The sequence below is a fragment of the Theropithecus gelada genome, chromosome 8, assembly GCF_003255815.1.
Source record: "Theropithecus gelada isolate Dixy chromosome 8, Tgel_1.0, whole genome shotgun sequence".
NCBI classification, from domain to species: Eukaryota; Metazoa; Chordata; class Mammalia; order Primates; family Cercopithecidae; genus Theropithecus; species Theropithecus gelada.
This window is the reverse complement of record NC_037676.1, coordinates 132,135,957-132,150,747: the sequence shown is the minus strand read 5'-3', so window position 1 is coordinate 132,150,747 and position 14,791 is coordinate 132,135,957. Positions and strand designations below refer to the sequence as shown.

Sequence of the window (14,791 nt, the reverse complement as noted above, 5' to 3'; positions counted from 1 at the left end):
ACTTCAGTAAGTGTAGTTTTTCATGTTCTATATAACTAATCTTAAAGAAGTAGTCACAGGCTGGGCACAGTGGCTCATGCCTGTAATCCTAGCACTTTGGGAGGCCAAGGCTGGTGGATTGAGGTCAGGAGTTTGAGACCAGTCTGGCCAACATGGTGAAACCCTGTGTCTACTCAAAATACAAAAATCAGCCAGGTATGGTAGCACCTGCCTGTTGTCCCTGCTACTCAGGAGGCTGAGGCACGAGAATCACTTGAACCGAGAAGGTTGCAGTGAGTGAAGATCTCACCACTGACTCCAGCCTAGGTGACAGAGCTAGACTCTGTCTCTCAAAAAAAAAAAAAAAAAAAGTATCCTAAATGGTGTAGGCTAGAAGTTTGTGAAATAGCTTTGAAGAAGCTTCTATTTGCTGGTCCATAATAACAGAAACAACAAATTTTGTGGAGAAAGGGAGTAGAAAATAAATATTGAGCCTTGGCGAGTGCCTGCCTTCAAAGAACATGAAGTAAATATGTGGAAAACAAATATCAGGACTGGGCGCGTGGTGGCACATGCCTGTAATTCCAGCACTTTGGGAGGCCAAGGTGGGTGGATCACTAGAGGCCAGGAGTTCGAGACTAGCCTGGCCCACATGGTGAAATCCCATCTCTACTAAAAATACAAAAATTAGCCAGGCATGGTTGTGCGCACCTGTAATCCCAGCTACCCAGGAGGCTGAAGCACAAGAACCACTTGAGCCCGGGAGGCAGAGGTTGCCATGAGCTTAGATCATGCCACTGCACTCCAGCCCAGGTGATAGAGTGGGACCTTGTCTCAAAAAAACCGTCTTCCCAAAGCCCAAATATCAGTATGAGACACCAAAATTTTAAGAAGAGAAATGCCATCATTGCCATAGGAAGGATACAAATAGTAGTGCTCTGATAATTGTGTTCTGAAAACAAGAAAAAGAGACTTACAGAAAGTCACCAACTGTTTTGCAGTTCCATCAGTAGTATAAGCTGTATGGTGGTAAGTGTCAGCCCGATCTAGAAAGAGACTGGAATGATGTCCCTGAATCCCAGTGTTTGCCCAGCAGCTGACAGCTGACTACAAATTGAATGGCAGGTCTGTTGAAGTTTGATTAATGGCAACAACAGCATTAACAATCATTTTAAAGGGGACATAGTGGGGAACCTGATTTTCGTTTTTGTTTCCTTCATTGTGGTGGTACTTGATTCTTTTGATGTGATCTGGCCCTGATGCCGTGTTTTAAAGAGATTCTCAAAAGCTGCACTGCCAGAGTCAGTGGATTAAGCCCCACATTTTTACTCATTTGCTGCTTTGTGCAAGTCAACAAGTTTCTCTAGTCTTTATTTCCCTTCTTTCATAAAATTAGGGAGTTTAGGTCATTCAAGTCATTTCACAAACCCTTTAGTCTGGGCTCAGATTTTCTATCCTTTGTCATCCCCTTTCTCCATTTCTTTTCTCCGTTTTTTCTCCCAGCAACTTTAGACATGTGGTAGTGAAAGTCTTCAGAATCAAAATGGAGTTACTAATGTTAAGGAAACCCAGGGAAGCTGTGTACAGAGCCAGGGAAGGCTGTGAAGAGTGTTCTCACACTCATATGCCTGATAATGAAAGAGACTACAAAAACCATATCCTTACACAAAGGCCATCACCACCTTACACAAAATAATACTTCTGCAAGGACATCTGCCCAGCATCTGCCTGTTCAACCTCCAACTAGTGTCACCCTTGTTACCGATCTTTGTAGCTAAGGATATTTATTTCAAAACTATTATATAACCCTTGTTTTTCCTTTGAAACCTTTGTCTTCCTTTACCTCCCTAAATATGTATGGCATAGTGTACTATGTCATGCATATTCCTATTGCAATGCTCTGTTCTGAAATAAACCTTTCTTTGTTTTACTCTCTTTCTGTTATTTAGGTTGACAGTAAAAATTCAAAGTGGTTTAGTGATTTGGACTTTGATTTATATAAACATTTCCTTTTTATGTGCTTTGTGAAACTAAAAGCTGTAATAATTAATGGCATACTTAATTCAAAAAATTTGCATAAGCACATACTGTATTTGGTCCTAATAATGACCTCAACATTTCATTTACAATTAGCTTATTCCACAGTTTTAAGAAAACATAGGTTTCTTCCTATTTTGTATAAATCAGCCTTTAGAATAAAATGAACCAGCTTTTACAAAACTATTTACAAAGGTATCTGGCCTTGTCATTTGTCATTTGAAAATAATTATGGAACCTGCTTTTTAAATTTACCGAGTGGGATCTCTTTCTGCTGTAAAATTTTACTTCTTTCTGAAGTAAAATTGTATTTTAAAAAAATGGTATAATGAAAGGCCAGTCACAGTTGTTCATGCCTGTAATCCCAGCACTTTAGAGGCAGAGGTGGATAGATCAATCACCTGAGGTGTCAGGAGTTCGAGATCAACCTGGTCAACATGGCAAAACTTGGTCTCTATTAAAAATACAAAAATTAGCCAGGCGTGGTGGCACATGCCTGTAATCGCAGCTACTCAGGAGGCTGAGGCACTAGAATCACTTGATTTGGGAGGCAGAGGTTGCAGTGAACCAAGATCGTGCCACTGCACTCCAGCCTGGGGGACAGAGTGAGACTCCAAAAAAAAAAAAAGGCAAAGCAAAAATGTATATATTCAGTTATATTTACCACCTCCTTGGCTACATCAGAATGTAAATGAATGACCTCTGCTGGACTCTTTTTAGCACTGTAAGAGATACTGATTTATTAATGTAGAAAATTATTCAAGTACATATCTTTAAAATTCTGTTACTAAGAGAAGAAAAATATGTTTTTGTATTCTGTTTGGTTATGATAAGCCTGGAGGAGATACATTTAAGATAATGATTTTAATTTTAGTCTCGTTAAATTAAGTTGAAGAACCAGGAAAACATTTGTGCCCTTCTGTAATTTCACTTGCATTCAATTCCGTTAGTGTACAAGGCTAGAACAGAAAGACCTGACAAACTGTAGAAAACTATTTAAGAACATTTCTTAACATCTTCTTCTTTTCCTGATAAGCATACTTTTTTCTTTTTAAAATTTATTTTACTTTTAGCTTCTGTGTCCAACTATCCATAACATACTTACTGCTTTTCTTAAGAAAGTTTTTTTCCAGTGAAATTTTTTTTCTAACTTAGAAGTTTTAGTACTAATTTCTTTTAGGAACACTTGAAATTTTTCTTAATTGTTTTTGGATGAATTGTATGTGCCACAGTAAGCGTTCATTTATTGACCTAACATTAGCACTAACGTCATGCAAAGCCCTCTGCGGGGGGTACTTTGGAAACAGAAGTTAAGATCACACTCAGGGAAAAAAGTTTCCACTGCCCTTGGTTCTTTAGCCTATAATGTTTAACAAGGTATTTGTGATGAGTATTCCCTTAAAAAAAAAAAACAAAAAAAAAACTTAAAAAAAAGTTTTAGATGGGGGCCAGGCACAGTGGCTCATGCCTGTAATTCCAGCACCTCGGGAGGCCGAGGCGGGTGGATCATCTGGTAAGGAGCTCAAGACCAGCCTGGTCAATATAGAGAAAACACATCTCTACTAAAAATTCAAAAATCACCTGGGCGTGGTGGCAAATGCCTATAATTCCAGCTGCTTGGGAGGCTGAGGCAGGAGAATCACTTGAACCCAGGAGGCAGACGTTGCAGTGAGCCAAGATTGTGCCACTGCATTCCAGCCTGGGCGACAAGAGCGAAACTCTGTCTCAAAAAATACAAATTTAGATGGAGTTTCGCTGTGTTGCCCAGGCTGATCTTGAACTCCTGGGCTCAAGCAATCCTCACCCACCTTAGCCTCCCAAAGTGCTGGGATTATAGGCATTAGCCACCCACCATGCCTGTCTCTAGCTAGAAAATCACTTCTGAACTCTACTTAGAGGCTAAATTCTTGGTTGACATTACTAGATAGGAGATGTCTTGTTTGTAACTTTGCAAATGTGAACATACATGATATGATGGGTAACTTTTCTTTTGACCTCATTTGTCTGTTGTTTTAAGATACTTCATATATTTAATGGTTTGTTAAATAGCACAGGGATTGTGTGCAGTTTATTTCTAGGAGGCCAAAGAGAATTTAAACCAAGGAGGAGAAGTTAACAAATGGGTGAATTTCAGTTTAATACAAGGATTGTATGATTTTCGAGGGTAGAATTCATGTCTTAATTGTGCTTATTCAGTCATTGGCTTAAGTTTCTACAAATTTTTCTAAAAATTGACCAAAGTCTAAAATTTAAGTCATACAGAGTATTTAAGCAATGGTGAGATGGCTACTTCGTGTGGATAGGTTGTAGAATAGATTCATACTAAGGTTAAATAGTCAAGGGTGAGTCTTCCATTTGACTGTGAACTGTCCCTTCCTGGTCTGAGATTCTCTTGTTTATTGGGAATGGGATATAAAGCCATTCTGCCTGTTGTCTTTCACTCTTCACAGTGGCTGTAGTGTTGAGAAGAGCCCCTAGTCAATCCCAGAAATTAAGGGATACTTAACTTCAGAGAATACCTTCTTTTAAGTCAAATTATGAGAGAAAGCAGAACAATTTTTAAGAATCTCTAATCTATTTCAGTCATAGTGAGGTGACTAGGAATGACACTTTACTTCTATATGCCAAATTCTGGCAGATTTCCTTTCGATTGTAGGCCTCCTGTTTCCCTCACTTTCTCCTTTTCCTGTGAAATCTCCAAGGAGAAGAAAGAATGATGGACAGTTTATCCTTTCACTGCCACAGGGCCTGTTTCCTTGGCAGTCGGTCCTTAAGTTCCTTGCTCTTTTGCTGCTGTTTGGTGACTGAAAGAGGCACCAGAGACTCTCACTCTGGGGAGGTGGGTGGCATGTTTATAAGTAATGGATGAGAATGTCTCTGTAGCCCTTAGTTATTCTCTGTGCAAAAACAGAAAACTAAAATTGCTGCTTCTGAAGATGACTGTTGGTCATCAAGATTTTTAAGGATTTGTGCTCACATTGTGATAATGCATAAGAACATGAGAAACACCATTGGAGATTAGTTCAGAGGTGGTAAAGAGTATTGTGGGAAAATATCATTGCTGCCTAGGCTAGCTTTAATGTTTTAGCAATAAACCTTTGCCTGTTAACCTTGTCCTTGATTTTCTTGATGTTTATAGAGGTTATATTTGAATTATCCCTTCGTAGGTAAGACCAAGGGATTATAAACTTACTCCCTAATTTATTAAGTTACACTTTGTTTCATTTGACCTAAACCTACTCTATGGGATGCCCTTAGTTTACGTAATTTCTTTTTGGATAAATAAGCTGCTTTTTACTTGAATTGTTCATTATTCATTAATTTGACAAATATATATTGAATACCGGCTGTGTGATGGAATGTCTGTTAGAGGCTAGAGTTTAAAAAATGAAACAGATGTAGACTTCTTAAATGTTTGGAAGAACTTTCCTATAAAAGTCATTGAATAACTGACACATTGTATTGTTTATAAATGGTCCCAAATAATAGAAAAAGTCTATGTATAAAAATAGGCTTGACAGCAAAACCAGACAGGAACAGAGAAGAAAACTACCAGTCAGTCTTACAAAATAATCCAAGGTGAAATGTTAGCAAAACCAAATCTAGGAATATATTTTTTTAAATGACCAAATAAACCAGGTACAGTGGCTCACGCCTGTAATTGTAGCACCTTGAGAGGCTGAGGTAGGAGGTTTGCTTGAGCCTAGGAGTTCAAGACCAGCCTGGGCAACAGAGCAAGACCCTGTTTCAAATTTATTTATTCACCCTCATTCATTTATTCATAAATAAATAACCAACCAAGTAGACTTGATCTCAGGAATGCAAGAATGGTTTAGCAATAGAAAATGAATTTATGTAATCTGTCATATTCATATATTAAATGACAAAATGATTGAAATTATAGAGATGGCAATTATATATTTAATGCAAAATCAAGTCAAAATCCCATCAGAATTTTTTGTAGAATTTGACAGTCACATGAGTGAATAAAAGGGCAAGAATAAGGCAATTTTGAAGAATTTTTGTTTAAACAGTACGCACAGACCATGAAGATGAAAAACTGGACTGTTACAAAAAACACCATAAAGAAAGTTAAGATGTGTTAGAGCCTAGGAGAAAGTATCTGCCTTGTATATAAGCATTAAAAGGTTGATATCCAAGATTTCTGAAGCTGCCAGATGTGATGGCTCATGCCTGTAATGCCAACACTTTAGGAGGCCAGGGTGGGGGAGGATTGCTTAAGGCCATGAATTTGAGACCAGCCTGGGCAACACAATGAGATCCTGTCTCCACGAAAAAAACAAACAGCAGCAATATTCCCGCCACGCCCCTCCCCCACACACAAATTAGCCGAGTGTAATGACATGGGCATGTAGTCCCAGCCACTCAGGAGGCAGAGGTGGGAGGATGGATTGAGCCAGGGTGGTCGAGATCGCAGTGAGCCATGAGCACACCACCATGCTCCAGCCTGGGCGACAAAGCAAGACCCTATCAAAATAATAATAATAATAATAATATATATATATATATATATATATATATATATATATGTTTTGGTTTTTTTTTTTTCCCAAAACTCAGTTTGAAAAAAGAAAGAGTGGTATGACAGTTGAAGTTAAGTTAGGAAAACTTACCACTCTGGATATTTCAAACAATTTAATATAGAAGATTGGTTACAAAGATACTAGAAAAGCTGGAAGAGCAAAAGGAACAAGGGAGAGAACAGAGTAGCAAAAATGAAATAAGAAATTGTGATACTGCTTTTGCCAGAGACAAGCTGCTGCCACCACTAGGCTGGAACCTACAGGCTGCACCTGTCCCTAATTAGGGTATTGGATACTATTCACACTGTTCCTACAACAACTACTAGCCTGTTCTAATCAGTAAATTCTCTCTTCCTCCTGTCTTCTCGCCCTCCAGTGCCTCCTGTTGACATAATCTAACAGGAACCCAGCTGGCAAAGATGTCTGGGAAATGTTATTTGAATTCTCAGCCCCAGCAGTGCAGAAAGGTAGGAGTGGGGCTGAGAAACAACAGAAAAATAAAGACCATAGGTGGCAGAGGAAATGCATATACACTTCACAGATGGCCCATAAACATATAATACAAAAAGGTGCATGTGTTTACTGATAAAAAATGACAAATTTAAACATCAGAGACATTTCAGACTCCAAAAATTAAACTTGAGGTTTTGGAGGACAGGAAATTGGAACTCTTTCTACCTGTGGAACAGAATTGATGGATGTACTTGGGAGAGCAATTTAGCACCATGTAAAGTTACAGTTGCCTTTTCATTTTCAGATAGCTGTCCTATAGGACTCTTGTACATGAGCTTAAGTATATATAGTGTGTGTATGGGGGTGTAAAGCATAACTGTTAATATTTAAAAGTGGAAAACAATCTTATCATTCAGTAGAGGAGTGAATAAACTGGTTTCTTTGAATAATCGAATAGTATGTAATAGCTAAAATGAATGAATATTAATAATTTTTAAAAACCACTGAGTGAGAAAATCGAGTTTTCAAAGAATATGCATAGTATATCATGTATGCAAATTGAAAAGCAGAACAATACTGTATTGTTTATGATGAATATATAACTTTGGAGTAAAAAAAGTCTTAAAATATGTCTGGCAGGAAAACCATGCTGGAAAAAAAAAGACCTAGTGTGATGACTCATGCCTATAATCCCAACACTTGGAGAGTCTGAGGTGGAAGGATTGGTTAAGGCCAGGAGTTCAAGACCAGCCTGGGCAAATAGGGAGAATCCATCTCTATCTAATAATTTTTTTAAGAAAGATACTAATTATCTTCAGTGAGAGAGGAGGGGAGGGGAGGAAAGTTGATTGAAAGAGATTGGGAGGTCAACTGCACACATAGAAAAGTAGCCCATCTAAAGCAACTGTTGCCAAATTGTTACAGCTTTAATTTGGGTGACAAGACTGTGAATAGTGTTTTTTTATTTTGGTTTTTTTTTTTTTTTTTTGTATTTTATGTTGGAATTACTTCCTAATTTAAATAAATAGCAAACAAGAAAGAATTAAGAATCAGCCCCTCTGGGAAGCTTTTATTTACTTTACCAAAACTGGGTTAGGTATTCCGTTTTCTGTGTATTCAGAATGCCCTTTGCTTGTTTCTTTATGAAAGTATACCCACACTTGCTTGTCTGGTCTCTTCCACTTGTCTGTGAATTCCTCAGCACCAGATATTCAATATTTATCATAGCCATTGGCAGACAGGTGCTAAGTAAACGTTGTTTGATTTAAAACAACTACTACCACTGATACTGTAAAAGCTAAATATATGGAAGTATCTGAGGCTTTATAATGAAACATTTAAAAAAACTGATCATCCATGTATTGTAGCATGTGTGTTAGAAAGAGGTAGGCACCTGAATTCCATTCTGAGCTTTTTTCTTGGGCATCTTTCAGTGAGACATACGTGTTCTCTCAGCATCAATGGCTTTACATTTTTGAACATTTAAAATTACTGATTCATACAAGAGTGTGCATACTTCATTTGTAAATTGTGAAGCCTAAAAATAAGACTCCCACGAATCCACCACTAATTGAGGAACTAGAATAATTCTCAGGTCTTTAAAGTTGCCCAATCCTATGATCGTCTCCCCCTACAAATAACTAGTATCTTTAATATGGTGTTTGATTTAATGGTATTATATTGTGTACAGTTTTCCGATAGCATTATAATTCACTTATTCATTTTTATTGCATGTAGCTGCAGTTAATTTGTTTGCACAGTATTACAGTTCATTGTGTGAATATTGCACATGAACTTCAGAAGGAGTATCAGACTGATTTCCCAAACTTGTCATAGTAGTTTACACTTCCACCCGATTGTGCCCATTGCTCTTGCATTTTACATCAGCCTAGTATAATTTTGAAATATTTAATGAAACTTTTCTAAAATATTTCCATTTCTAGTCATTGAAACTATTGACGTGTATTTATTTTACAGCATGATGTATAAAGAAAGCCATAGTTAAAAGCAGAACGCTACTCCACACACAAAAAAAGTATAACAATTTTGGTAATTAAATGTGACAGTGGACTTGTGTGACTAGGCTTTTCTTTTGAGTTGTTGACATGAAATAAAATTTATTTTGCATTCATGGATTTTAAAATAATGTACGCAAAATGAATTCAGAATACTGTATTTGTCTAATGATAACGTATTTTCAAGAGAAACTATCATAGTAAGTCCTTACAAAATAGGTCATTTTGAGTTGTGGTTTTGCATATTTCCATCATATTCCATTCCAGAAACTTCTGTATTACTTGCCTTGAGCCTTTGTAGTAGCCCTTCTACATACTTTTTGTCTGTGCTTGATGCAAGCCATTGTAACAGGATGTGTTTCTGTGCTTTCATGGTCTAAATATGTGGCTCTGACAGTAATTTGCATTGGTGATTAAACTCTTCTTTTTCCTATCTCCTGTTATACAGAAGGTTTTTTAACTTTTAATGCCTGGAATCATGGAAGAATGGCAGTAATCTTTGAATCAGACTCAAAGATACCATGACAATCTGATCTAATACTATTTTATTGTGTTTCACTTCCATGTAAGGAACAGTATTAGTCTCCTAATTTATTATATCCATTGCACATGGCCCAACAGAAATAGGTGAAATAAGATTTTTCATTCTATAATATGAAGTCTAAGTGTATCCATCCACTAGATGTCAGCATTAGGCAAGATGCAGTGGAATGGATATAGAATAATAGCCAGAAGCTCAGTAAGAGATTTAGTCTAACAAGTAAACTGACTTGCATAAAGTCACACATTTTATGATAGGAGTAGAAATCAAGCCTCCGAATTTTTATTCCTTTGTTATATCACATTTCTTTAAGTCAAGTGACTTAACTGCATGTAATTTAGTAGCCAAAATTAAAATATATGGATCTTAACATTTGCTAGGGCTTCATGGGGAGATTTTAGTACTACTATGTTGATATTAACACTGGCACCCAGGAATACCTGAATCCTGTTGTACTGATCTCTCTGTCTCTCTTTACATTTCACAAAAGGATCACTTTATTAATAGCTAAACTAGTACTTGATAGCAGTGCGTTAGATAGTGTTAGTAAGGTTAAGGATTAAGCTGTTCTGTAGAACTTCCCTGATATCAAATTCCAACCAGGAAAGCAGAAATCATTTTAAAATGAGGAATTTTAATATATGTATTTAGTTCACAAGTGTTGGAAACCTGAGCCAAAAGAGACTGCTGAGGTAACTTAGATATTAATAGAAACCACAAGAAACAGCAATTACTTTTAGGGCTCAGGGAACAAAAGAGAAGAGATGGATTTGGGAGAATTTAGGAGCTTGAAGGAAGAACCCCATAGGCCTGGAGTCTCAGACCTTTGAAGGGGGCCACATAATGCACTGCTGCTGGGAGTTCCACAAGAAGCTAGAGCTTGGAGCCCTAGCTGTCCTACCGCTGGAAGAAACTATGACGGGACTTCAAAGGTCCCTTTTGTTTTTCTTCTTCCCACCTTTTCATTCCTTTTGGTGACATTTGCTTGCTTCCTGTCTCCTCTCCTCTCCTCCCTTCTCCTCTTTTCTCCTCCCTTCTTCTCTCCTCTCCTCTTCATTTTTTTCTTTTTTTATTTTATCTTTTTTGGGACAGTCTCACTCTGTTGCAGAGTGTAGAGTGCAGTGGTGCAATCTTGACTCACTGCAACCTCCGCCTCCTGCATTCAAAAGATTCTCATGCCACAGCCTCCCCAGTAGCTGGGACTACAGGTATGTGCCACCACGCCTGGATAATTTTTGTATTTTTAGTAGAGATGGAGTTTTGCCATATTGGCCAGGCTGGTCTCAAACTCCTGACCTGAAGTAATCTCATCACCTCGGCCTCCCAAAGTACTGGGATTACAGGCGTGAGCCACCGCGCCTGGCCTGCTTTCAAGTGATGGTACAGTTTCTTAGAATCAGTTCAGTAAGCAGACTTTGGGCAATAGTTGATGAGGGTGGTGCCTTGAATATTTTCAGAAGGGTTACTGGGATTATTGATATGATTTATATCTAAAAAACAGTGTACACACCTTAATTTATAAATACTTTATTGATAAAAATGCTGACAATTATCTGAGCCGTCATTCAGCGAGTCTTAACCTTTTTGCTGGTGGAGGGTCTTGCCTGGATGTTAATGGCTGCAGACTGATCAAGGTAGTAGTTGCTGAAGGTTGGGTGGCTGTGCAATTTCTTAAAATAAGACAACAGTGAAGTTTGCCACATCAGTTGACTCTTCCAGGAAAGATTTCTCTGTAGCATGTGATACTGTTGGGTAACATTTCAACCACAATACAACTTTCAAAATTGGAGGCAGTACTTTCAGACCTTGCCAGTGCTTATCAGCTGTGTTGATGTAATACTCATTTTAACAGTCTAAACAACATCTTCAGAGTAGATTTCATCTCAAGAAACCATTTTTGGCTCGGCATAATGGCTCGCGCCTGTAATCCTAGCACTTTGGGAGGCCGAGGTGGGTGGATTGCCTGAGCTCAGGAGTTTGAGACCAGCCTGGGCAACATGGTGAAACCCCATCTCTACAAAAATACAAAAAATCAGCTAGCTGTGGTGGCTTGCACCTGTAGTCTCAGCTACTCAGTACGTTTAGGCACGAGAATTGCTTGAACCCGGGAGCTGAGGTTGCAGTGAGCCAAGATCGTGCCACTGCACTCCAGCCTGGGTGACAAAGTGAAACTCTGTCTCAGAAAAAAAAAAAGGAAAGAAACCATTTTCTTTGCTTACCCATAAGAAGCAACTCCTCATCCACTCAAATTTTTATCATAAGATTGCAGCAATTCAGTCACATCTTAAAGGCCCTTCTAAGATGAACTTCTACGCTAGTTTCTTGGTATTTCCACCACATGTGCCATTCCTTTCTCCACTGAAGTCTTGAATCCCCCTCACAGTCATCCGTGAGAGTTAGAATCAACTTCTTTCAAACTCCTGTTGATATTTGACCCCTTCCCATGAATCACAAAGGTTCTTAATGGTGTCTAGAATGGTGAATCCTTTCCAGAAGACTTTCAGTTTCCTTTCTCAGATCCATCAGAAGAATCCATATCTGTGACAGGTTTAGCTTTAAGAAATGTGTTTCTTAAATAATAAGACTTAAGAGTCAGAATTACTCTGTGATCCATCAGCTGCAGAGTGCGTATTGTGTTAGCAGCGTGAAAACAACATTAATCTCCTTATACATCTCCATTAGAGTTCTTGGGTGAGTAGGTGCATTGTCAGTGAGCAGTAATTCGTTGAAATGAGTATTTTTTTTTCTGAGGAGTAGGTCTCAATAGTGGGCTTAGAATATTGTGTACACTATGCTGTAAACAGATGTGCTGTCATCTAGGCTTTGCTGTTCCATTTAGAGACCGCAGGCAGAGTGGATGTAGTGTAATTCTTAAGGGTCCTAGGATTTTGTTTTTATTTTTATTTTGAGACGGAGTCTCGCTTTGTTGCCCATGGAATGCAGTGGTGTGATCTTGGCTCACTGCAACCTCTGCCTCCCAGTTGAAGCAGTTCTCCTGCCTCAGCCTCCTGAGTAGCTGGGATTACAGGTGCCTGCCATCCTGCCCAGCTAATTTTTGTATTTTTAGTAGAGATGGGGTTTCACCATGTTGGCCAGGCTGGTCTCAAACTCCTGACCTCAGGTGATCTGCCCACCTCGGCCTCCCAAAGTGCTGGGATTACAGGCGTGAGCCACTGTGTGCGGCCTGTCTGTCTATTTTTAATCATGTATTTTTTCAGCTAATACTTATGAATACCAACTACATCCCAGGCATTGTTCTAAGTGCTCAGGATAGATAGAGAGTGTACAAAGCAAAACCCCTGCCTAGTCAGAGGAAGACAAAGTAAATAGATAAGAGTAATAGGAATGTGTGTTAGATGGTACAAACCATCAGTTTGGGAAGGGTATAGAGAGGAGGATGGAAGGGGCATTTATAGATGGGTAGGTAGCTCAAGGATTCTCTCTGAAGAGGTGAGGCCTTACTGAGCAGCAGAAACTGCAAACAGGCTTTTGTGGTTAGATGTGCATGTGTGCAGTGGAGAGTGAAGGGAGATGAGACCAGAGTGTGTCAGGGGCCGATTATGTAAGATTTTGTAGGACCCCTGTATTAGTTTGTTCTCACATTGCTATAAAGAACTACCTGAGGCCGGGCGCGGTGGCTCAAGCCTGTAATCCCAGCACTTTGGGAGGCCGAGACGGGCGGATCACGAGGTCAGGAGATCGAGACCATCCTGGCTAACACGGTGAAACCCCGTCTCTACTAAAAATACAAGAAAATTAGCCGGGCGAGGTGGTGGGCGCCTGTAGTCCCAGCTACTTGGGAGGCTGAGGCAGGAGAATGGCGTGAACCCGGGGGGGCGGAGCTTGCAGTGAGCCGAGATCGCGCCACTGCACTCCAGCCTGGGGCACAGAGCAAGACTCCGTCTCAAAAAAAAAAAAAAAAGAACTACCTGAGACTGGGTAATTTCTAAAGAAAAGAGGTTTGATTGGCTCATGGTTCTGCAAGCTGTATAGAAAGCATGGCTGGGGAGGTCTCAGGAAACTTTGAATGGCGGAGGGCAAAGAGGAAGGCAGCACGCCTTACATGGCCAGAGCAGGAGGAAGAGAGATGGGGAGGTGCCCCACCCTTTACAAGAACCAGACCTCATTAGAACTCACTATCACAACAGCAGCAAGGCGGGGAAGTCCACTCCCATGATCCAGTCTCCTCCCAGCAGGCTCCTTCTCCAGCACTTTGGGCAGGGACGCAAATTCAAACCATATCATTCTGTTCCTGGCTCCTCCCAAATCTCATGACCTTCTCACATTACAAAATATAATCAGCCCTTCTCAGTAGTCCCCCAACTCTTAACTCATTTCAGCATTAACTCAGAAGTCCACAGTCCAAAGTCTCACCTTAGGTGAGGCAAGGCCCTTCCACCTATGAGTCTTTAAAATCAAAATGAAGTTAGTTACTTCCAAGATACAATGAGGGTACAGGCATTGTTTAAATACTCCCCTTCCAAAAGGGAGGAATAAGCCAAAACAAAGGGGCTTTAAGCCTCATGCACATCTGAAACCTAGCAGGGCAGTTGTTCAATCTTAAAGCTCCAGAATAATCTCCTTTGATTCCATGTGTCACATCCAGGCCACACTGATGTAAGGGGTGGGCTCCTAAGGCCTTGTACAGCTCTGCCCCTCTTGCTCTGCAGGGCTCACCTCCCATGGCTGCTCTCAAGGGCTGGCGTTGAGTGTCTGTGGCTTTTCCAGGTGCATGGTTCGAGCTGTTGTTGGATCTACCATTCTGGGGTCTGGAGCACGGGTGGCCCCCTCCTCGCAACTATGGTAGGCAGTGCTTTGGTGAGGACTCCAACCCTACATTTCCCCAGTGCACTGCCCTAGGAGAGGTTCTCCATGAGGACTCTGCCCCTGCAGTGTACTTCTGCCTGAACATCCAGGCATGTCCATACATCCTCTGAAATCTAGGCAGAGACTCCCAAGCCTCAACACTTCTTGCTGTCTGCGCACCTGCAGGCCTGACACCCATGGAAGCTGCCAAGGCTTATGGCTTGTACCTGCCTGAACAGCAGCTTGAGACATAATCTAGGACCCTTTTAGCCATGGCTGGAACTGGAGTGGCTGGGATGTAGGGAGCAGTGTCCCCAGGGCAGCCAGGCCCTGGGCCTGGCCTGTGAAACCATTCTACCTGCCTAGACCTCTGAGTCCGTGATGGGAGGGGCTGCCACAAAGGTCTCTGAGATACC

The 14,791-nt window shown here is 40.2% G+C and overlaps 1 protein-coding gene across 50 annotated transcripts in view; it reads left to right on the top strand.

The window, feature by feature from the left end:
- The window catches only part of FAM49B (family with sequence similarity 49 member B), a 175,573-nt gene that overhangs the window by 113,986 nt on the left and 46,796 nt on the right, over positions 1-14,791 (top strand). For 6 of the 50 annotated variants that reach the window (XM_025393581.1, XM_025393580.1, XM_025393571.1 and 3 more), the window contains one exon: positions 4,673-4,855. The exons of 39 other annotated variants lie outside the window; for them this stretch is intronic. Coding sequence is in view for 1 of the 11 variants with exons in the window: in XM_025393597.1 (XP_025249382.1) it covers positions 4,730-4,778 (49 nt within the window). In the remaining 10 variants the exon portion in view is untranslated. The remainder of the gene's footprint in view (positions 1-4,672; positions 4,856-14,791) is intronic. 5 more of the 50 variants (XM_025393575.1, XM_025393586.1, XM_025393597.1 and 2 more) reach the window with 1 other exon arrangement.